The 25,034-nt window shown below is 38.5% G+C and overlaps 1 protein-coding gene across 1 annotated transcript in view; it reads right to left on the bottom strand.

Annotated features, from left to right (window-relative positions):
- The window catches only part of ERO1B (endoplasmic reticulum oxidoreductase 1 beta), a 28,748-nt gene extending 4,812 nt beyond the window's left edge, over positions 1–23,936 (bottom strand). Inside the window, exons 1-13 of the mRNA XM_084203465.1 lie at positions 23,605–23,936; positions 19,147–19,266; positions 16,030–16,113; positions 15,573–15,614; positions 11,580–11,662; positions 9,708–9,781; positions 7,082–7,202; positions 6,945–6,991; positions 4,996–5,022; positions 3,500–3,592; positions 3,099–3,345; positions 2,241–2,310; positions 1,052–1,138 (exon numbers count right to left, since the gene is read on the bottom strand). Of these exons, the coding sequence (XP_084059591.1) occupies positions 1,052–1,138; positions 2,241–2,310; positions 3,099–3,345; positions 3,500–3,592; positions 4,996–5,022; positions 6,945–6,991; positions 7,082–7,202; positions 9,708–9,781; positions 11,580–11,662; positions 15,573–15,614; positions 16,030–16,113; positions 19,147–19,266; positions 23,605–23,703 (1,194 nt within the window). The 5' untranslated portion in view covers positions 23,704–23,936. The remainder of the gene's footprint in view (positions 1–1,051; positions 1,139–2,240; positions 2,311–3,098; positions 3,346–3,499; positions 3,593–4,995; positions 5,023–6,944; positions 6,992–7,081; positions 7,203–9,707; positions 9,782–11,579; positions 11,663–15,572; positions 15,615–16,029; positions 16,114–19,146; positions 19,267–23,604) is intronic.
- Positions 23,937–25,034: the final 1,098 nt, after the last annotated feature.

Below are 25,034 nucleotides of genomic sequence, written 5' to 3'. Positions count from 1 at the left end.
GGAGCACATCTCCCCTTTCCCTTTAAATCAAGCTAAGTTTTTTATGAGGTATCACAACACATGCACTTTTTCCACCTTCAATTCTAGTGGCAACCAATGCAGTTTCAATTTCAACCCCTATTTTCTATGCAGGAGTAGAACAGAAGTAGCTTTTCTTATCTTCACTTTTAGTTGGGCTACATAAGCAACCACTGGATTTTGATAAGAAGTGGTTGAAGCTGGCTGCAAGAGAATTTTATAGGTCAGGAAAGCTGGCTTTTAGTTCTTAGTGAGGAGGGACAACAACAATAGATCAGAAGCATCAACTACGACAGGATAAGCAGAACTCCAGAAATTCAGCAGAGACCAAGAAATTTTTGATGCTACAAACTCTTTGAAAATTGCACACTGATAAGTTTAATGTAATACAGTGGTATGGTACAACAGGCACTCCAAAATAGCTTTTCTCAGTCTGGACTTAACATTAGTCTTGAGGTTTAAAATACTGCTGTCAGTAAAATAAAAATACTAGGAGCCAAGAAAATGAAACTGGCTTTCAACTTTCAGCTTTACTGTGCAACGTTGTATTCATCTGCTTCCTTCTGCATAAACTGTGAAAATCTGAATTACTTTTTCTTACACCTCAATTTGTGGAGTTAAATATCACACTGGATTCCCTAACAAGTAAGTGCCGTGTTTTAAGGAAGGTTTTCCATAAGTGATTCTACAAGGCTCCTCTGATCACTGAATACAGGTAAGATATTGGCTTTTAGTAATATCTCACCATGAAGCATCTGCTTTAAAAGTAACTCTTTTAGAACACAAACTCTACCTTTTAGTAAACTACATAGCTGTTGACTAAACAAAAGAAACAATTTGCAAAAAAATTAAAATGTTTAACAGTAAACTAAACATGTATCTATTTTTAATATATAGGTAAGGATACCAAGGACCAATCATGTGCAGAAAGCCTGCATGCTAAAGTCAGAGTTGTCCTGACAAAATGAAATAGATGCTTATCTTGGGACCTGCCCCTGCCAGAACACACAGACCTACACAAAAGAAACTGTACCTGCAGCTTGCCCCACAGCCTGCATTTGTCACATCCAACACAGTCCATTATGCGGGAGATATTCTTGAAATGCAATCTGAATTCTTCCTATCAGTTAAAAACAAAACAAAAAAGCTTAAGCTAATGTACATCTTAGCTTTGCAAAACCAGGACATTAATGAATGTAGTACCATTAGAAAATCAATTCTTTAACAAAAACTGAACAAAGATCCATGTAAACCCAGAATCTGGTTTCCAAGCCACTTCTAACAGTTAATTCTTAAAGAATCCCCCAAAAATACAGAATATGCAGGGTAATGCCTGGATTCTGTACACTGATTTCCTTCCAACTCTCTCCAAATTTTCTGAGGCATAAGTCCTGTATCTGTGTCCCTGACCATTTTTTCTTCCATTATTCAAATCCCTTTTGAACAAACCACCTTTTTGACAAACAAGTTCCAATTCACAAAAGATATTTCCTGTTCAAAACTATGGGTAGATTGTTGTTGTGCAACTTCAGACAGAGCAGGAGCAAGCACGGTGCAGAACTAAATGAGCTGATCTCAATTTTTTAAGGTCCAAAAACCACTGGCTGGGCTGATAAAACACTGCCACTTTTCTAATAGCATTTTTTGTCATGCTGATGACATTCCAAACCACTACTGAAAGAAGTGTTGTAAGTGTTAATAAATATTAAAACAGAACTTCATTACCAACTATGGAATTGCAATTTACACCAGTGGCATGTTAATACCGGAAGCTGATGGGTAGGTACAGCATTGCCATTAGGTTCCCAAGTCTAGGAACTATGTTTTCTAATGTTAAGTATCATATTTATGAGACTATACTGTATATTGTGTTCTATTATATAAGTCATCATTTTGTAAAGCAAGCGTGACTGGGTGGGTTCTTTTTATCCAGATAATTATGAAACAGTTACTCTACTTAAAAATAAGCACCACTGCATTTACTGGCAATACTCATTTGCCCCACCACAGTCCCAATGCCAGACTCAAGGCACAAAGCCAGAGATTTCGGTCTTCTTGGATCCATAAAGTTGATTAAAAGGCCTCATATACAGATCTAGAAAAGGCAGAGATAAAACCTTACACTCAGCAGTGTGTTTGTGGTAGGCAGAAGGGCTTTCCAAAGTAACACAGCCTAACTCCAAAATTAGTATTTTGGATGTCATTCAGAAAACTAGGTTTACCTTTAGTGACTTGGCTCCTTTTTTATCTCCAGCAAACATGGACTTTTCATCAAAGTGCATATGGAAGGACCTAATAAAGACAAAATACAATCAGAACAAATGCTGGCATAAACTACAGTGTTCAATTAAGCTTGGTAAGCAGCTGATGCCATCAGTGTAAGATTTCTCCTAGTCCTGCAGATTAAGCCTTAAAAAAATACTCAGTGGTATTGGTTTTACTGTGCAACCCCTGTAACTTGAAATCTGTTATTCAGAGTTTTGTTCAAATTAATACTGAAACTGGCTTAATGTTTGCCTTACAACTGATCATTGCCTGGCTACAGCTCAATTACCTAGCAAGACCATGATAAGGGACAGCAATGAAACCACACAACACGTTACCAATCACAAAAACTAGCAAAAAGGAGAGCAAAGAAACTGAACTTAAGAACATTAGGAATAAATACAAGGAAGAGGGGATGGCCAAAGTACCAGAGGTTAAGTCTGTGATAAAAGCTGAATTACTCAGTGGACCGTTAAGAAACTGTATGTACTACTTTCCTTTTCAAAATAAATCATGTGCATCTTATACTGAAGAATCAGAAAAAGCAACACACAAGGAAGTAGCCCAGGATGTTGAGTTGTTTGGGGTTTTTTGAGTGCTTTTTAGTTTGTTTTTAAAAATTGGTATATTCAAACCTCAAAACTATTAATCTGTCCTATCAAATGTACAAATTCCCCTTGATCTCTCCCATTACTTAAATTTTATTTCTTCATTCCACTCTCCTTCCTGTCCTATCCTATCAAGGAGTCACCTATTCTCACTTCCAAATATAACTGAAAATTTCAAACTACTGATAAAAAACCCTCATGCCTTACTTGGTATCCCTGAAGATATCTAGCAGGAGAGCTTTAGATTCAGCATCCTCGTGGCCATTGCCGGTGTAAAGGTCGACAACGGCACGCTCAAAGTACGGAGCAACCTTTGACAAGGCACGCAGCTCTATCAGATACAAGAAATACAAGTTCTTGAGCCTCCTTGGTCCTTCCCCTTTCGTTTCAGCAGGGTCAAAGCGGCGAGTGAACTCTTTCACATTTGGTCCCCAACGGGGCTTCCCCCACGTTTCTACACAGAGAAAGAAAAAGGGAGGGCAGAAGTAGTAAAAGAGACACATTTAGAACATAAAATCAACTAAGCATGCCCCAACAATTTCCAGAAAAAACAAAATACATACTACAGATATTGTAGGATTCCATTCAGCAATTTAACCTAGACATACCTTCAAGAAGATAATTTGCACACAGATGCAAGTTGATGCTAGCGTGGAGTCCAGAAATGAGTTTATAAAACACTCTTTTTTCAAGGCACAGACCTGTCCAGGAAAAATGACAAACAGATACCAAACTAAATAGTGGAAATAATTCATTAAAATGAATATACCCTGACATTTTAATGATGCAAGTCTGCATTGTTGCCTTTCAAGAATTACAATTACAGCATTTGAGTATTGTTAATAAGCCCTTATAGCCACCATAGGAAAAGCTTACCTCCTATTTTTTATATAAGTAATACTATTAATGACATTTGACATTTCTTGCTTGCTATTTTAGTGTTCTAGTAAACACAGTCAAATAAGGATCTGTTCAATTGGCACAGATAAATTGCTACACAGAAATAAGATGCCTACATTGTTTGAGCAGTAAATTTGAATTGCTGTTAAATTTTGACAGTCTGGAAATCAGAAATATACTGTGACCCATCTTAATTACGATTAGAGCAACCACTGAATTAGAGGAGCAGCCCGAAAGAAAAACACCAAAAGGCCCAGAAAAACTTACAGCACTGGAAAACAGCAAAAATACCTCTTTATAGCTGTACTGCAAAGTCACAGAAGACTTAAATGCGCAGGACAAAACCTTGGAAAATATGACTTGACGAATACCGACTTCCACAGCATAAATGGAAATACAGTGGCACTGACATCAGAATATCATTTATATGCAGAAATTACTTCCAATTCCAATTAGAACCAAAGTTAGAGACTACACTTGAAATTTAAGAGGTTGTTCCTCTCAAAAATATGTTTGGGCAACTTTCCTGCCACTCCAGCCTCCACAAATGGAAGCAGGAAGAGCTGATGGTGAAGGCCACCTGTGAGGCTGACATGTGTCCTCACTTAGACATTACATTTTAAAGGCATTTAAATTCATATGCTTTCCTACAATACCACCAGGCAAGTAAAGGCTTAGGAAAGGCAGAACAAACTAATTTTAAAAGTAAGTACATTTGACTCACTTAATTTTCTGCACACCTTCAAAATGGGATTTTGATTGCTACTACTGCAATAATTTCCATTTCAACATGAATAAAAAGAAAACTGCTTTGCCTTAAATTATAAACTGGGAACAGAGCCACCAAAATCTTTAATGTTCTTTAAAGCTATTTCCAAATAATGATGCTTACCAATATTACTACTAATAATGCCTCTGCTTAAATGCTTAAAATAACCAGAAAATTCAAAGTAACTGGCATTGAAGTGAATTCCTTCTTTATGAAAGATAAAACACTTAAATGTTTAAGGAGTATGCTGTCTAAGTAAATGAGAAGATTTTTATAGACCCTCAAGGTAAGAGGTATTTGAACAACACTTGAAAGCTCTGCACAATTTACGAAAAAGCCTACACTATGAAAAATATTTGAGGAGATGAAAAACGTGCTACAGTGTTCCTTTTCTAGTGAATATAACACTACATTAACTCATCCAAGAGCCTTTACCTTCTAGCCATGTGTAGAAAGATTCTCCTGTAAATACAAAGTACATAGTTAAATGAAGAATATTCATTTTCAACATTACAGCATCTTTATATTATTACGCATACAACATCAGCTGCCATCTAATTTACCATGAAGTTAAATAATTTAGCTATTAAAATGAGAATAGGCACTGAAGCAGCTAACTTAAGAGATTGGTTTGAATCTGTTGGGGACAGAATAGGAGAAATACAAGAATGAGCATGCCTAAGCTACTGGTCAGGGCATTCAGCAGTGTATGGAAGCACAAGTTCGATTATTTGCACTGCTGGTGAAAGACATGATGGCAGAGTGCAATTCTGACAGCCTTCACCTTGATCTGCCTAAAGGTTTCCTTCAGACTTAGATCTTTTGCCCAAGAGCTTTCCGTTGGCTGAAAAATCTTTACATCTGCCTCACTGTAGGCAGATCAAATACTTTCTCCCCACTCTCTCCCAATCTTCCCAAAATAAAGGGCATTGAAGAAAATACACAAGAAATTGTCCTCCTTCTTTAAGGGGTCTGACATCAGTATGAAGGGGGCTCTGGAAGAACTAATAACATTATTACAACACATATTTTGTTACAAGGATAAGAACCAAGAAGAGAATTGTGTTTTGTTCTTATCCACTCCTTCCCTTACTCCAAAAGAAAGTATGAGTCCATTAAAAGCATTTTCTGATCAATAACCCGCAAAAAAACGTAACTTTCCTGCTCTCTTATTCAATAACAGAAACATAACTTTCCTGCTTTCTAATTCAATAAAAGTAAAGTGAATAAATCCAAAATCTAAAACTCTCTAATGCTTACTTCATTTCTGCAGGTCAAGGAAAATAAGATGACTTACCATCATCTCCTCCTTAGAGGGGAAAAAAAAAAAGAGATGCATAAGCATTAAAAAGATAATTTCCACAGTAAAGCAGTAATGAAACAGACTTTAATACAAACACTCAAAAAGTGCAAGAAATCTTATTGAATTTATCAAAAATAGGCTACTTTCCTTTCTTCATTCCATTCGTGCTCCTCAAGACCACACAAGACTTGACACATTGTAATAATGAAAGTCACTAAGAAATTCAAATCTTAGTAACAGCTGATTCACATATTTTTGAAAGCTGTACTTTAGCTTCAGAAAAGCGGTTAAGAAGCCATAGCCTTTAGTTTGCATTGTTCAACAATCAGTCCAGTGCTCCTTCCTGAAATTCTGGTCTCTGCATTAAACAATTCTCACAATTCTTTTCATTTGTGTGTATGAGCTTTTAGTAATTATAAATATTGAGATATCTTGATTTTCTAGTGAGTGAATGGTGATTTTTTAACTGAATCTATCATCTAATAGTTAATTTTTAAGGGAAATGAGACACACTGACAGAGGAAAGCTGATTCGTTTGAAACACCAGGTTAGAGCTTTCAACTTAAATTTGAAAATAAATCCCAAGTCATTAGAATACCTTTTTTAACCAATTTTGCACATAACTGATTCTTCATAAGTGCCCAGTCCTTCAAATTATTTGTACACTTGCGATACATTGAGCACTATGGATGAAAAATGTACAACTACATTACACCAGAGTAAGTATGAACTGAAGTGACTAAATTAAATGCTTTTTGAAAAAAGAAACAAGAATACAAAATCGCATTCAAATTGGAAAACTAGTGTGACACTTTTTAAACAGTTTGAGACTTACAATTTAGTTTTCATATCAGCTTACTTGACATTAATGAGTCCATTAATAGGGCTAGGATTAGGCATGTATATAATAAAGTATCACAAGCTTTAGTCTAAATATTATAAATGTACAGCTATCTCTACAGAGGAAATTCAAAAAGCAGAAAGCACACCTACAGATGAAGATTGCTATCTGTATTCCTTGTACTGCAACAGTCACTATGATAAAATAAGTGGATTGGAAAATAAAACAGGCAAGACCCACCCCTACTAGGCGCCAGTGGATTTAAAGGACGATAGACAGATCGAGGCCTAAAAAATAAGTTAGAAAACACAAAGATCAGTTTTTAGCTAAACTGAGGTACAAGTAAAAGAAATAGGCTTCCTTTCCCTCCCAATTACTTGAAGCAGTTTTCTTCATAAATGCTGTTCCATACTCTCCAAGCAGAAGGCCCCTTGTATCCAGTGTAACGTTCTGGGTTCAGCAGCAAATCCACATACTGTGCATCTGGAGATCTCTCATCTAAATAGGAAAAATTTTGTTACATATGCTAAGTGATCAACTGTAAAAGATTTAACCAGTCTCACAGAACTAAACATAAACAAGAGGCCTCATGTAATGCTATTCTGTCTTCCAGTTGGATTTAAAGTGCCATGTTTGTAAAAATGCAGCAATATACACACTAAATACAAAGCTCAAAAGCACATAATCTAGTCCAAAGCCTCCTCTATGTCCCTAATTTCTATTATGACTGATGATCATCTATGTGGCTTCTTTAAATCTACCATAAACACTTGACATGCACTGTATTCCCTGACCCTAGGCTAAGACATAAACAGTGTTTTGTTTTAAATGGCCTCCAAATTTAGGGTTTGTCTGGCAGTATTTGGTTGAGGGGGTTGCTTTTATGAAATGGGTATACTGCATACAGTAGGTTCTCAATAAAGACAATATCAAAGTAGTACATGTTGTAGCTGGTACATACTGTAAATTTATTAGCTAAATCCATTTTTCCTCCAGATACTCTCGTATACTGGCAGAAAAGTCTGAATCACATTGCTTAACTGTACAAAGCTTTCAGACTATTGCAGAACATTTCTCTTGGTTATAAGAAGAATGTTACTTAAGCAGTCTTTCAACAAGCTATACCCTCATCTCAGAAGTTCACTACAAATTTCAGGTAATTTATCCAAAGAAAATTGTGAAACCAGACTCCCTCTGCTTAAAAATACTGCAGAAACAGAAATCATTTCAAGCCACAACCAGTAAAAAGCAGGAGGAATTCACCACTCTTTGAAATTCTAGGTCAAGACCAACTCATGCTTAAACAAGCCCCACATACAATACAACCTGAAAGTCCAGAGACTTATTCATAGGAATAGGCCAAGAAGTGCCACGTAGTACTTCTTCAGATATCAAAAAACCCCACAGAAACAGAGAGTGAAACTGTTCTAAAAAAAGAGGCGATTCTGCATGACCAGTTAAGCATTGCTTCAGCAGTAGCAGCAAAAACAAAGAAAGGACACTGATACAAGACACACAACAATGAGTGCCAAGAGAGACAAAGTCAAATTACAGCTTTACTTATCTATTTGACAGTGTGGCTAACCTAAGCAGTTCCTACACTCCCTGGTCACTTCAGGGTCCATTTTTCTTCTTGCTATCCACATACAACTGAGTTTATGTTCTCTGCTGAGCCATGCAACAGAAAGATGGAAAGGTGACCCGGGTAACTAAATTTTTTCAGCTAGCTCAATTCCCTTATCTAGTTTATGATTAAGCCCAACAGGAAGAGAGGAGAAGAGAGCAAGGGTTTCTGCTTCCTCCCCATGGCTCCCAGTAGTTATGCTCTCTCACTCTCCCTGCTCCAGATGACAAACTCACCCGACAAGCCGGTTCATCACAACAGCGTGGGAGGTGGCAGGGAGATGGCAACTTACTTTCCCGCTATTTAGGTAAGCCTAATCAGCTTACCATGCAGAAAGATGCACACCAGAGCCAGTGCAAAAAAAAACCACACTGGAAGAACACAGCTGGGGACAGCCTCCTTCAGCAGGGCATGATATATGGAGAGATGGAGGTAGAATCAGGAACTACTTAAGTTAGTATTATTTCTAAAAGAAATGCTCCTCAACTATACCTTTCACAGCTCAGTATTACTAAAACATGTATGTAGACAACTTGAAGAGAGTAGAGACAACAGCAGATAATTCCACATAATAGTTCAGATCTATAGTAATGCTCATCAGCTGTTACAAAAACAGCTCATATAGAAAGCATTCAGATCAGACACAGGAGAAGTGTTGAAAGAGAAGTCCACTGCAGCTGCTACTTTCTCAGGTGACACCAAACACAAGCCTAAAAGTAGATGAAAACATCTAGCATAGGAAGCTTTCTGAGGTATTCATTAAAAAGGGCTTCAGTAGTCAATCCTACAGTTGGCAATTCTCACACTTATCTGAAAGACACTCCTTTGAACTTTGAATGTTACAAGCAAATAAAAAGACACACACGTGAAGGAGAGGAAAGACACAATCTAGTATCCTAATATTTTAACAATAAGAAAGTCCTTTCAAATAAGGATGCAGAAATCATTTGGAAATACCAAGGCTGGAAGAGGAACAAATTCAGTCCAAGCATAGTAAAATAGCAACAAAACAATATAGTAGTAAGAAACAACCAGCTGCAAGCCATTTGTCTTATATTTGTGCTAGATGCATTTTTTTTGTAAGAAGCTTTTTTAAAAAAGTGTTAGCCCCCTCCCATTTACCATCTTTTTATTTACATAAATATCTCCTGTTCAATATACTAAATGGAGGTAACAGTAAATGTGCACTGTGTAGGCTACCAAACATTCCTTGTAAAATTTTGCACTTTGTGTGTATAATATGAACTAACACATTTCTGTCACTTGGAACAAAATTAAAACTTCTTAAAAATGGGTATTCGTACAGAAAACATGATCTTTTGCATTTTTTATGAGACAGCAAATAAAACAAACACTCTGAAAAAGCTTAAACATTTTACCATCAAGTTCACAAAAATGATCCTGTGAATCATCGTATCTTGCCCAGTCAATGAAAGCCTCCTTACTTTGGTTACTGAGGGGGAAAAAAAAAATTGATTTTAAATTTTTAAATAAACAATGTCAAAAAGAGCTTCTCAAAGAAATATAGCTTGGAAGTGGATTCTGAGTCAGTATATCTGAAATTTGAGACTATATGGAGATACTCATTGTTAACTGCTATGAGATTCAAGCAGGCATCAACTGCAATACTTTCAAAAGTCAACTTGATGTTGAGACAAAGATTTCACCAGTATTTAAACAAACTGCAGTGGCTTCTCTTCTTCAGTAAGAGCTTGGTAAAATATGTTCATAGGACATTTTTAACACATTTCAAAGTACTACTTTAGCAGCTGTCACTTTGAGGGTGGGGGAGGAAGGAATCACCCTATTTTCATGACTTGTACTTTCAATGAAAGCTACAATTTAGTGCCTTACTTTTTACTGGGAGGATTGATGTCTAAATCCCTCTTCTAAGCTAAAGTGCTCTGTGAATATGATTTGTCCTAAGCCATTTTAATAATCATGGCAGTCCACTCTAGCATTTTCAAAGGTGCACTGTACTAGAGAGACAAGTAGTTTGAAGCTCCCACACTATGAAACACAAACAGTGCCAAAACCTTCCTCCTGTGACTGTGTGCAGCACAGAACTACTGATGCCACACTACTGACAGCAAAATGTAACCAAGTTAAGATTGGGAACTCTGCTTCAGGGCACAGGGAAGTGCCTTGAAATAATAAAAACAACCTATTCTGTTTGATCAAATTAGCACCAGCTAAATTCTACAAACAGAGGCAATTCTACAAGATAAACTTTTAACCTTTTGCCAAATCACAATAGGAGACATTACACTTGGTGAGGAAACTCTTTGGTAATTACCAACAGACAAGATTTGATAACCACAAGAAATACAACTTGTAAGGAAACTCAAAACCAAGAGGATAATGCACTGCTGGATAGAGAACATGGAGGTTTTCCTGTAAAGCACAAACTTGCCCTCCACTTGCAGGATCCATTACCTGCCCTCTTCCAACTTTAATTATCTATCCTACTCTCATAAAGGCATTTTCTCTAGGTCTCCATTTACAGTGTCACATTCTTTTGCCTTACAGAAACAGAACAGAATTAATAATTTACAACTTCCCCTAAAACACCACGCAGAAACGGTCATTTTTTCATGGCACAAGAAAGAGTTTCAAAATCTTTACCAGTAGAACTGCTGAAATTTGTTGGCAAAGACACCATATCCCTCCATTAACAGTGAAAAATTGATTTTATTTCTGTTTTTCAAAAGTGAGGAATCCAGTAGAGTGCTATGTTTTCTAGATGCTGTCCACATACTTTTGTACCTAGGGGCGGCACCATCCTGAAGAATTCCTCCCACCCAACCTTGACAGTGCCATGCAAAAAGCAAGATCACAGCATTGATCCAAGTTAAAAATAACTTTACCAACAACAAAAGTAACTCAACTTCCTGATTTGGTTCACTGAATGATCACAAATAGGCACATCAGTGCAACAGTGGGACAAAGCAGGACCAAACCCCTTAATCCAGCAAACTGTTGAGAACAAAGAATAGAGAAAAGGTGGTTTTATTTGCAAGTTTCTTCTGACTGTTGATGCTGTAAGATACCTCTTTTAAGTAGTATCAAAGCATACTTTAAACAACAAAAAAAGTCTTACTTATCATTTAATACCTTTACCTTCAGATGTTCTTGCACCATTTCCCATTTACTTTCTAATGGGAAGAATGAAGAACAAAAACCACCACATCAGACAGAGAAAAAAAAAAGTTCCTTTCTTACTATTTTTGTTGATGTAAATCACAGCCTACCTTAAGGTACTGTTAACTGCTCCCAGCTTATTAGCTTGCTCACAGTCTTCCAATTCTTTGGAATTATTTGCTGCTTTTGAATACTGTAAAAAAAAGTCATATTTAATATGCAAATGAATTACTGAAATCCTCAAGAACAGGTCTTGTGAAAGGTCTTTCTAAGTTTAGCAGTGAGTTCCCTAGTATTAGGGAAAATCCTCTAATTCTAGAAGCAGTATATGGTTCTGGAACATTTCTTACTTTGACTTTTTTTTTTTACTTAAGTTCATCAGTATTTTTTCACTTAAATTCATCAGTATTTATTACTTTTGGCCATTTTCCCCTCATGCTTCCTTTAATCCAATTCATCAGCCTGCTTCAGATGTGCATGGGTCTGGAAGACAAGCCTTTTCAGCTGAACTCAAATTTTGCTTATTTTAAAGAGAAAATGGAAATATAAAAGCTGAACTTTGATTCTGAGGTATTTTTTAAAAAGTAATCCACTAAAATACTTACTTCTGGAACACATCTAAGGAAAACATTTGAAAAAATTAAAGATTATATTCCACTATTCTATAATAATATGGTTACGTAAGCAGGGAATTTAAGTCTGTCAGCTTAAAGCTCAGAAAGTTCTTCTACATTTAGGAACATAAAAGGTAGTAACAACATTGTCTTAAAAGAGAAACTCAATTTCCTCCTTTTGGGGATTTTTGGATTGGTGGGGAGGTATGTGTGTCTTTTCCAGATTAAACCTTAGGTCAATTAATAAAACAAGTAAATAATAAATTCTAAAAGAAAAAGCAATTTATTTCTGTGGACAGCTTTGTGGTCAAGATGTCAGAGGCTAAGTACCACCACAATATATATCACTAAAAAAAGAAATTTAATTAAAACTGTTCAGATGAGTAAGCAAAATTATTTGCTTTTTAAAAATGCATTTGCCTGGACCAACATGAGGAAAACCAGCAGAAGACCTAAGACACAAAGGAGATTAGAAAAAAACAAATAATTTAAATCTTGTTAGGGGCCTTGTCCATAAATATTTACGCTAGAAAGAATTTCTCACTCAAGTTTCTTGGATTTGGCAGGGATGGAACCTCATTCTTTAGCATTGTATGGATGTTAAAAGGAAAAATGGGAACAAGGAATGGCCTTAACCTAGACTGAAACAGATACTGCTGATGAAATAACATACGGAGATGATGAAGCAGACGTTCTGCATGTCTAGAGTTGCAAACCAATCCCTACCCTGAAGTGAAAAAAGGTTACTGCCAAGATTAGAGTCCTAAATTAAAAGTTTCTAACAAAATGAACATTCAGGTCTCAAAATGTTTCCAGCCTTTCCTATTCTCCAGTATTTAATAGCAACAGTTGTTGGATCAGTGCTCTGTGACCCCTGACAAGATCAGGACAAAATAGCTGTTCTTGCCAACCAGGATCTCCTAAGGCCAGTTACTGAAAACAAAAACAAAAAACAAAACAAAACAAAAAAACCACAAAACAAAACAAAAAAAACCCATCCCCCCCCCCCAAAAAAAACCAAACCAAACCAAACCCCCCCCCAAAAAACCAAACAAACAAACAAACAAAAAAAACCACCAAAAAAAAAAAAAAGGGCAGGAAGTAAATTATGAAGTTGAATATTGTAACCTGGAGTTACTGTATCCTGTCCCTTGCTTTAAAGATTAATACAGCTTTAATGTCTAGCCACAAAATATGCATTCACCACGCAAATGCAACAGAACTATAGAAAAGGAAATTACTGTGTGCCTCTACAGCACTATTTCAAAAGGCTTATGGTGGTGTCAAGAATTAAAAAGACATCCTCTATTGCTAAATGCACTCCTATGGGGAAGCTGTACAAGTGTAACCTTGGTCTTTGCAGCTAGATGAGCATTCAAAAGAACTGTTTTCTTCATTGTTCAGCCAACAAAAAAATCCCCCACAAAAACCTGAATAGAACTAGAAGTTTACAAGGTCCTCTACATTAGGAGAGAAAGGCAATGGAAAACTGGACAGAAGCCACAGAAAACCTCTCCACAGGATTCTACTGTGAGTGTATCTATTCAAGAGATTGTAACTGTCATTATTAAAAAGATGCCTTTCGTTATTTTCAGCTTTCCAAGACCGACACTATCAGGATGAAAGAGAGAAACCTGTCATGCATGTGTTCTCAGGGGAAAAAACACCCTTTTTTTAAATCCAGTACTTTACAGATAAGCCATAAGGTGTAAGACTTCCCCAAATGGGAAATTAGCACAGGCTAATAGCACAGTACTTGCACAGTCCTTGAAACAAAACATTCATACTAAAATGAATTTGATATTTCCTTAAAAGGAATATTAAATGAGACTGTCAATTTTTAATTGGCTCTACAAAAGATCATTTAACTGAACCATAAGAAGAAAATGGCATAGGTAAGATTCATTTCCATTCTGATGACAAATTTCACCCAGAAAAGCGACACATATTAGTGTCTTCTGCTATAGATTAAAGGTACAGAATTGCCTAACTTTCAGTACTATAGCTGGTTTCAACAACCTGCAAGGCAACCCAAAGGAAACCACTGTAGCGAACATACAGCAAATGACAGCTTCCCAAAGAATCTATCCAGCTTTCTTTATTGTGGTGAAAGCAAAAGGCATCTACTTTTTCACTTCCTAAATCCAATTTGATATGCTCATGTAAAGTATCCAAAGAACAGCATACTCTTTGGTTATTATTTAACAACTTATTTATGGCTCTCAAGATTAATCAATCAGGAAGCTCAAATTCAGAAAGAACCCTTTCTGAAACAGTTCTTGAAGTCTTACAGTCCCTCTCTTTAGGAGGCATTATGGCATTCCAGGAGTCATTTTCTCTACAATCAAGCTTGGAAGATAAAAGAGTCAATAAAAAAGAGAACTGGCAACACATTATTTAGCTAAAACACAAGCTCTGCTGCCCAGAGATAGTGGAAGCTTTTCAGAAAAACTACGAAACAAGACTTCTTCTTCTAAAGCATGGACAGATTTGCCTGTTCCTTTCAAGACAGCAGCACACAAGTCATCAATTCACAATGAAGTATTCATCTCAGCTATCTCTGATAATGTTTCTTGGCATGAGATCTAAACCTAATGCCAACAGTCCTGCTCATAAGTCCTTTATGATATGGTGAACTACACCCAGTCTGCCCAGTGAGGTAGAAAGCACTGGGGAGGATGGAGATACGATAGTTAATTAAGAGGTAAGTGTCTACAACACAGCCAAGGCACTCAATGGGAAGATCTCTCATTTGGGCACCATTAACCCATCAACTGCTAAAACCCTCATTCTTGGGCACTGCGTTTCGGATGTGTGGGATTTGTGGGTAGTCCTTGTGCTCTGACCTCTTTTCCTAGGCATATATAGCCTCTTGACTTTTAGCTTCGCTAAGATCTCTTAGTGATCTAGAAAGGATGGCTTGGAGAGATGCAAGCAAAAGCCAACAGCACAGACTGACTACTTAAGTTTGCACTGGCCACTTTGGCCTAAACTGTCTTAAGACTAATGACCAAATAATGTCTGGACTAATGATCTCTTGAAATTAAAGCATAGCAGAACTCCCAGCAATCATTTGGTGTTATGATGTTATGATTACTTACGATTGTTAAAAAAAATTGCGCTGCTACTGCTTCTGTGCATTTTAGCCTACAGCTCTTTAAAAGGAGGCCTGTACTCAGAAATGAAGCAACAATTCTGCATCAGGCATTCTGTGGCCATGCACTGCTGTCCCTTGTCATTCATTGATTCAGTCTGCAGCAGCTCTCCAGCAATGACAGACTCAAAATGATGCAACAGTACCAGCTATGTCAGAAACACTACTGTGCATAAAGGCAAAAAGGTAAAGCCAGATACAGGAATTGATCTGTTAACTACTTCACCAGTATGAAAACACTGAAGGTTTATACTAAAAAGTCACATAGCTGTTATAAATTAAAGATTTTAAAAAAAAAAAATCAGGAAGAACTTCAAAAATGAAGGAGTACTTACTTTATTAGAGCTCCCAGCCTTAATTCCAACAGGTATTTTGCTCTAAAAACAAAAAATAAATCACAGCTTTTACACTACTCATACATATGCTTGATTAAAATCTACAATATAGGTATCATTCCTATAGAGGTCAAAGCAAAGTTGTTTTTTGAAAAATTACTTGCTCCTTTACCTTATCAACATGTAATATGGAAAACAGTGCTAGAGCTTAGAAGAGATTTGCTCTTGAAGCTATCTGCTTTCTCCATAAAATGACTAAGACCTTAAAATATTTTCACTGTATTTCTACCTTTGGAATAGTAAAGAAATTTGTCACTTGCAATTAAATTTAAGTTCTCACTAGAAAGTATTGCTAGTAGTGCTTGTATCATTAGCTAGTACCATAGTACTAGCCACTGCAAATTAGGAATTTTTTTGCCAAAACCCCTTTTTCCATTATATATTATTCAATCCATACCTCAGGACAAGGCTCTACATGACAATCTTTGATAGAACAATGGCCATCATCAGCCCAAAATGGGCATGGTCTCTTCAGGTTGACCTAAACATACAAAACCAGAAGTTTACAATCCACACTGACATAAGGCAACTGTAGAAAAAAACCTCTCAGTATCAGGAAATCCTTTAAATTCTTTTAATTAGTCTCTGTAACTACATAAGATGAAGCTTTGTGCAGTAAAACTGTTAATGATAATGGTCTCCAGTGAATGAACACAAACACATAATGTATTAAAGCAGAAATTAAATCTCTCACTATTAAATTGAAATTTACTAATTTAAATAAGTGCTTGGATGATTTTGGATTTCAAAATCAAACTAAAAACAGATTATTATTTTAAAATGTTAAAGATATTCCTCAGTCAAAAAACCCCCGACAAGACATTTAGCAGATGGTACGACTTCTTAGAAGTGATGACAAATCTTCACATTACAGCTCAAACCTTGCTAGCACAGATACAAAGGCAGAGATTTTAGGTTACCTCCCCCCATTTCCTCTACTCAATGCACAAACACCATTCCTAGACAAAATAATGAAAAATTATTTTTTGTACTTGTTCACTCATATCTTTTCAAATACAGCACAAAATAGTTTTACATCCTACATCACCTTCACAGTAAGGCCTATCATATAAAACTTTTGGCTCCCACCAATTTCCATCAAAAAAGATCAGCTAAAATAGTTAAATTACAACCTTCCTCAAAGCAAACTCTCACAATAAAAAATGCTTACACACTGAGGAAGATATAAGTAACTAGGCAGCCACTGTTTTTGCACAGAGGAATGCTGTAAATAAAATTTAAAAATAATCTGCTGCCTAAACAGCAGATTAATTCAGAAAGAACACATGGGAATCAAGATGTACTAGTCCAAGAATGACTGAAGAGCACTGAAAACCAGTACACACACAAACTGAAGTTGCATAGCACTTGTACTTTTATTAAACCAATCATGTACCGTCTACATAGAACATCCGATCACCTTCAGGGTATGAGGTACTGGATTTCATTATTATCATTCAGAGTATTATTCAGTCCTTTCACAAATTAAAAGACATTCTTGATTGTGAGGTTTCCACAGCTTGTGTGTTTTAATGTATAAAACTAGAGACAAAAATGTTTATTTCTTTCATCGGGAATTGTTCTACTATTTAGAAAACACCTAGCACAATTTCTGCAAGTCTTCATGAAGTTTTCTCTGGCCTTTAAATAAAGACTACCTCATCCATTCAGTATTAAGGTTTGAGTTATTCTATACCACCATACATCATTGTCAGGGGCAGGGAAAACTACTTTCTTCCAGGGAGAAGGGGTTCTTCCCAGTGGAGAAAATGTGGCAGGAGTCGTCTGATATTGTCTATTATTGTTTTCACCTCTGTGTGAACCACTTCTTTTCTTATGCCCTCTGTCATTAGTACTGTTGCTATTACTATTCATTTTCTTATCTCACTGCTGTTTTCAGAAAACTGTTCTTATCTCAACCCATGATCTTTACCTTTTGTGCCTCCAATTCTCACCTCCATCATGGCCTAGCATGGAGAGGGAGAGGAAAACAGGGGAACGAGAGTGAGTGGTTTGGTGGGGAATACCACTCCTAAACCACAACACCTACCGTCACAATTTCCACATCCATTTATGTGCTTAAAAGCACTTCCATCATTCTGCACAGGGATATCAAATGAGCCATTGCTTATTGAAACAGGAAAGGGTGAAGAATGTTCTGACTGACTTACTCAGTTTGCTTGTTCAACACAAATGCTTCCCTGCCACCACTGGAAGTACTAAGTGAAGTGTGGTGCTGGGTGGACTGCACAGAGGCCATGCTATCTATTAGGAAGATCAGTATAAAAGATGAGGCAGGATTGCAACACACCTTTAGAGTATGATCTGCAGAACTGCTGTTGAAATGAACATTAGCTCTAAATTTGCAAGATGAAGTTACTGTTGCATGAAGTCTCATATACCTGTTGTTCCTCATCTTCATGTACTTTGTTTTCTATCTTTCTGTTGCCTCTGGAGAATCTCATTACTACTACGTGATTTATTAGTATGAAGTTGCACATATCCTGTTTCTCCTGAAAAGTGAATTTAGAACTATACCATGTAGCAGGAGATTCAAGGTGCAGTTGAATGTACATTACACTCCTTGCTCAAGGTAGAAAGGTTAGAGTCTAGTGCTTTCTTCTCCTGCTTACTCATAACCCCATCTTGCCTGAGTTTAATATTTGTCCGATTCCAGATCAGCTAGATGACTTCTTACATCCTGAGGAGAAAAAACCCCAAAACCAAGGAAAAAAAAACCCCAACAAAATCAACCAAACCTTACCAACAACCCCTACCAAATGACAAATGGAAATATCCAAACAAAATATGTACCAGGTTAAAGAGATGCATTGGTCTAACTGAGAGGTAAAAGTAGCAAAGGGGCAGGATGCTGCCCTAGAGGACTGTGAGCTCCTTTTTCCAGGCAGCCATCTGTTTAGCTCAGTCAAAATGCAACCTCACTTTCAGTTTAAGTATATCTGAAAACAGAAGTATCAGGCCTCAAATCTTCATTTGCACATTAGATAGCAATACAGACAAAAAAATGCTTCAAGTAATAAAAAGTGATATTACATACTACTTGAAAAAGGAACAGATTTACCTATTTTTCAAAAGAATAACAAACACTAAAATCAGAAATAAGACAGTAACTTATTAGAAAAGTAAAGCACGCCAATATTTCAATTTCAAATTACACACATTTCTTAGAAGATAAGCACTTCATGCTGTCATAAAATTGCTAAAATATGATCCTTTTCCAGTGCCTTTTGCAAAGACACTATCTTTAAAATTGCCACTTATCAATTGAATGAAAGCAGTCATGATTTACTGTCACTGACTCCAGGATCAACATAGCAAACAAGACTTATTACTAACATAACTGTCAGGGACTAAAAACCTGCTTCACCCAAATTAAAGAGCTCTGGGCTTCTAATAGGCAGCTTAACACTGACAAGTTGACTTGATATGCAATCCTTCCTATATTTTCTGCATTTTATTTAAATTATTCAGGAAAATACTATTCTAAGTGTACCTTGTAATATCTGAAGTAATCACGTTCTTGCAGTTTCTGTATTTTGGGGAAGATCTTGAAAGTATTGAAGTCATCGATGCTTTCAATGTCACATAAACAATCATCTAGGACTCCTGTGAGCTATTGAAAAAATACATAAACATTTATTTTCATATAGAAATAGAATATCAAGTGCAGAAAAATCTTTTAAAGAGAAAAATATGGTAATTGAAAGAAATACTAGTGAAATGGAGTTCCACAGCAAATATTTCTCATCAAAATACTCTGTAACACACCCTATAAAGTAAAACTGTAGCACTTTGAGCTTAAACCCACCTTCAAATGCATTGCTAAATCAATGTTAGCAAGATTAACAATTTCATCCCAGAAATTTATTGACACTTTCAGCATATAGAACTTTTTGAAGAATGAGCAAAACAAGATTTTCCAAATTACAAATACATGGTATATTAGCAAAGTTGCATATCAACTGTTCTGCCAAATGCTCACAAGTCAAATTGCCTAAAAAAACCCTACAATCACACACTGTCATCTTATTTTCATATTCCTTCTCAAAGTGTGAAAACACTCCATCTAGTTTCCTTAGAGGCATGGGGAAAAGGACTGTAGGTTCTTCTGCATTCAAGAAGTTTGCAATTTCACAAATAAATTCAACAAATAAATACAAGGAAAACCAGGCACAGGGATCTATATTTCAATGCTGTGAATCTATCATGAAACTGAGCATGACTTTTCCAGGCCTCATCCCTCTTCTTGTGCCAGGACAGCAAGCTGTACTGTTACTGCACTAGGTTAGGACCACCTCTATGAAAAGCAGCACACACTACAAGTGCAGAAGTTCTACTGCCAACACAGAAAGGGAAGGCAGGACTGCGCATGTAGCAGACAGGGCAGCTCCAACTAATGTCGCAGACTAGGCTGTGGAAACACTCTTGCTGAGACTCTGGCAATGTCTTATTGAAAGGTAGAAATACTGAAAGTGTGATTCTATAAACAGTTACATAAAAAATTTAAATACATCTAAATTAACTCTCTTAGGCATAGGTTCTTAAACTACTACAAACGTGTCTGAAGGCTTCAGACCTGTTTAGAAGGGAATGGAACCAAACACTGGTGGTTACTGCTTCTCTTCTTCATTGACATCCATAATGGCCTAGAAATTATTTAAAATAGAATTGGCCACACATCTTAGATCTTGCATGGGATTAGAACTTCTAACTATTGAAATGTTATGTGGAAAAGGAGACAAAAAATATTTTATGCTTTTTTTTTCTTCCACAGATTTCACGCAGATGAGATTATGAAATCATCTAATCTGTTTTATGCATGATAAATCACTCCTGTACTTTACAGAACAGATACCCTTATATAACCAAGCTTGATATAAAAGAGCTACTACAAAACAAATTGTAGGCTTATGCTCCTTTATAAAGCATAAAGGAGGCCTGGAAAGTGGATTTTCTCCAACTCTCTGTGAGAATAAAGAGGTGAGGATATGGCAATAAAGCACTTAAGTGGAAAATTCACCTTATGTAGATCCTACTTTTCCTGAGGCACTAAATAGGCTGTCACAATTCTGCAGAGCAGATATGCCAATGAAGTAAAGCTAATTTAAGGAAAGATACTTTAAACAATTTTTTTTCCTGCTGTTATGCTTGCCTTGTTAATCAAACCTGGGCAAACAACTGTCAAAGAGCCAACGTGTAATTACAGGTTTTTCACACTTCACATGACTGCCAACTTCAAAGTCAGAAAAAAAAGCTTGTTATTAATGATGCTTACAGAAAGAAAACCCCCATACACTTTATTTTATAATAATTTCATTTAAAACTTGAAATTTTCTTATTGATCACGCACAGGCAGAAATCTGTAAAGGCGCAGCCCTTACAGGTAACACTGTACCACAAAGTAAACAGCATAACATTTTATTATAAAATAAAAAAGACAAAGAGATATCTGAACATTTTGCTCAAATATTACTGAACTGTATAAATAGGATAATACACGGAAGTTTTTTTGGACTGAGAAGATAAAGAGTAGGAAACTATTTTGATGACCAGCTTGTAAGGCTATCCACTGCTTACAAAAATAATTTTACCATCTATGCAAAATGGAAAATGCTTTTTCAGAGGAATAATGTCCCAGGTAAATGCCATAGTTACACTCAGTGTCTAATCCTCATGGAAAAATAAAAAGCTGCAGTCATTTTATTTAACTAAGACCTCAATTCTAAGAACAACTTTGAAAATGCAGTACAGTTTACCTAGATCAATGAAGTTTCAGAAATGGATCCTCAAAAACTAGAACTGATCTAGTACTAGAGCAAGCAAACTAACTTTTCCATTTTTTTTCCTCACAACTTTTTCAGAACTGGAACAGTTAGTTCCCTGTATACATAAAATACCAAATCAATCTCTCCTTGGAAAGTGTGCTCTAAAATTAAACTAAGCTGTATCTGTACCAAACCACAAATTATAATACTCTAACAGCATGCATGAAACACTAATACTGCACAGCAGTGGACTCAGTTCGCAGCACAGTGATGCAACAGCAACACTGGCTTCAAATACCCCAGTCAGAGGTTTTTTTAAATTAGTCTAAGTGCAGGCTTCAGAGCTCACTCACAGCGAAACACTCCAAGAATATGCAGAAAATAGTTTCATTTTTCTCAGCATCTGGACCTTCCAATTAAATTGGAGACATCAAAATAAAGAACAGTGTACTACACAGTAAAAACTATGTATTGCAGGACCTATTTTGTTATTCACACAGTCGGTACTTTGCCTTTTTTTAATTGAACTACACTAGTTAACTTAGTCTACAAATATAAAGTCAAACTCTACTGTAAGTTATCACACTTTTATTACAATGGACAAGTATCAAGGTTTCTTTTCATCTGTTAATTACTTTGAGCTCTAAATAAACTCTAAAAGCATTAGCCTACTATCATTTGTGTTCAAGAAGTCATATGACATGGTGCAGCTGCTATTTTTTCTACCTTTCCAATATGCTTATCAAAGTACTTCCAGGTGTTGTCAAACCTAGTTTTGTTCTTGAACAGGTATCAGAGCTATACTGGAGAAGTGAAACTTTTAACTTATCTTCTCCAAGATAAATCAACCTTTCAGAAGAAAAGGTCAATGTCCAACCTGTATCAATTTCTCCTTATAAAATCTAGAAAGAAAAACACAGTCAGCACTTAATAGTAAGGAAAAAAAAGCTGAATAAATGCATATAATAACAAGCAATCTATTCATATAAACAACCTTATTAGAGTTATCAGGCTGTTGTACTTTAATTGCTCCAACATTTAGAAGACCACTTGGGACACCTTGTTTTGTTCCTCAGACATTTCACTTTGCCATGGCTGCAGAATGAGAGAACAGCCTTAGGTAACACGACTCCAAGAGCTATTGGTTAGCTTATCGTTCCCTACACAAGCCAAACTCTGAACTCAAAATGCTAACAATTTTATGAAACAGCAACAACCAGCCTCTCTGCCAAGCATCACAAAAAACCCCATGCCACTTTATTAAGTGCATCTTTAAGAACTCCATTTCAATTAGCATTTAGTTATGCTAAAATAGTTACTAAAATAATGTCAATCAGAGACAACCTCAACTTAAAACAAAAAAAGCTGCAATAAAAGCTATCTATGATACTGTCATCACCACCTTGCGTGGCCACTTACAGTACAGCATATTATGCAATATAGAAATTTAGAAAATATAAGAGAAATAATAATCCAGAGGACAAGCTTTGCTCCACGTGGACGGTGTATTCCTCAATAAACTCTCTCCAACATTTTTGGCCCAGCTGGAAGCCTCTCCTACTTGACACCAGCTATCATTTCAGTCACGGTCACACGGTGAATGAACAGCGAGCTCCTAACTACAGACACATGTCCTCCTAAAGCTGTGAAGGCAGCTTACGGAAGGAAGGACTGTTCTCATCCTTGCCGCTAACGTGGGCAAACAGACACGACCTAAGGACAAGCCAAGCCCGGGCATTGGCATCACCATTGGAACATATGGCTTTCTCACAGACTTCATCAGGGCACCGAACTTTCTGCCTTAAGCCACGGGCATGATCCTATCCGGAGCTTCCCAACATACCCCACTGACTGATGCTACCTGTGGTTCTCAGGCCAACCTCCCCGCAGACCGCCGGCACCGGCTCCGGGCTGGATCCCGACAAGTGCCAGCCGCAGGGTGTGGAAGGGGAAGGACGTGGGCTACAGACTCCAATAAGAGATTCCCGACTTCTCCGCGGGGAGCCGACCCATGACACGGCCCAGGGCTGCCCTCTCCCCTACGACCTCCCGAAGTGACCTCACCTGCCGCCTCTACCCTGCTGCCCCTCCGGGAGGGCTCCGCAGCCCTACCTACCCACAGCCGGCGGGCATCCCTGCCCGGCCACGCTCCCCGCCGCACCGTCCCGCCAGCCGCCGGTTCCTACCTGGGCCTCCGCTGTCAGCACGCAGCCGAGCACCGCCAGCAGCCGCGCTGCCAGCCGTGCCCTCACCGCCGCGTTCCGGCCGCCACTGCCGCCGCTCATGCTGCCGCCGCCGCCGCCGCGACTGACGGAGGAGGGGGCAGCCCTCGCCCCGCCGCCGCCGGCACAGGAAGGAGAGGGACGCGCCGCGGGTCGGCGGCGGCAGCGTCTCCTCCCGGCGCGGCCGCTCCTGCGGGCGGCGGGACCCGTCGGGCGGGGGCGCCGCGCTCACCGCGACCTGTCCGCGGCACCGCCGCGCGCGCCCGGGATCCTCTTGCGAAGCCGCGGCACCGCCGCCGCCACCCCGCTCCAGCGCCCGCCGCTCCCGGGCCACCGCGCGCGGCACGCCGGGAGATGTAGTTCCCCTCGCGGTCCCGGGGCCGGGCAGGGGCGGGGCGGGGCGGCGGCGCCCAATCGGAGAGGACCACGCGCGCCTCCAAAACAAGTGGCGGCGGCGCGCGAGCGGCTGGCTAGGCGCGTGCGCGCGGCGCCGGGAGGGCCGCGCGAGGGGCGGCGGCGAACCGGGGCTGTGGGACCGGGGCGGCCCGGCCGGACGCGCGAGAGCCAGTCGGGCCCAGCAGGTCCCAGTATTTCCCTGTTCATCCCAGCCTAAACTGAGTCCAGGCCAGTATATCGCTGTCCATCCCAGTATAACCCAGTCCAAGCCAGTATCAACCAGTTTAGCCCAGTATCACAGAATACCCTGAGCTGGAAGGGATCCACAAGGATCGTCAATTCCAGCTCCCAGCTCTGCACAGCCCCATTCCCAAGAGTAGCACCACGTGCCCAAGAGTGTTGCCCAAACACTTCTGGAACTCAGTCAGGCTTGGTGCTGTGACCACTTCCCTGGGGAGCCTGTCCCAGTACCCAAGCACCCTCTGGGTGAAGAATCTTGTCCTGATATCCCACCTAAATCTCCCCTGACTCAGCTTCAGGCTATTTCCTTGAGTCCTTTCACTGGTCGTGAGAGTGAAGAGATGGATATCTGCCCCTCTGCTTCCCTTTGAGAGGATGTTGAAAACCACAATGAGGTGTCCCCTCAGTCTCCTCTTCTCTAGACTGAACAAACCAAGTATGTTCCAGCATATCTCCCTATAAGCCTAGTCTAAGCCTAGTCCAATCTGTACAGCCCAGTCCAGAGCTGTACGAACCAGTTTGGCCCACTATATCCCAGTGCACTCCAGTATAACCCAGCAAGCTGGGGCCAGCGCTACATGGATGAGTTGGGCAGGGCCACAGGACCCCCTGCCCCACTGTTGGGGCAGATCAGAATCAAACTTTTGCTCCCAACAGTTAAATGTTTATCTGTAATTCATTTCCAGAATTGCAAAAAGTCATATTTCTGTGAAAAACTTGAGTGTTGCACTGGTTTAATGCGCAGGGTTGCTGAAGTT

The sequence above is a fragment of the Fringilla coelebs genome (assembly GCF_963513975.1).
Source record: "Fringilla coelebs genome assembly, chromosome: 3".
Taxonomy (NCBI): Eukaryota; Metazoa; Chordata; class Aves; order Passeriformes; family Fringillidae; genus Fringilla; species Fringilla coelebs.
This window is presented reverse-complemented; position numbering and strand designations above follow the sequence as displayed.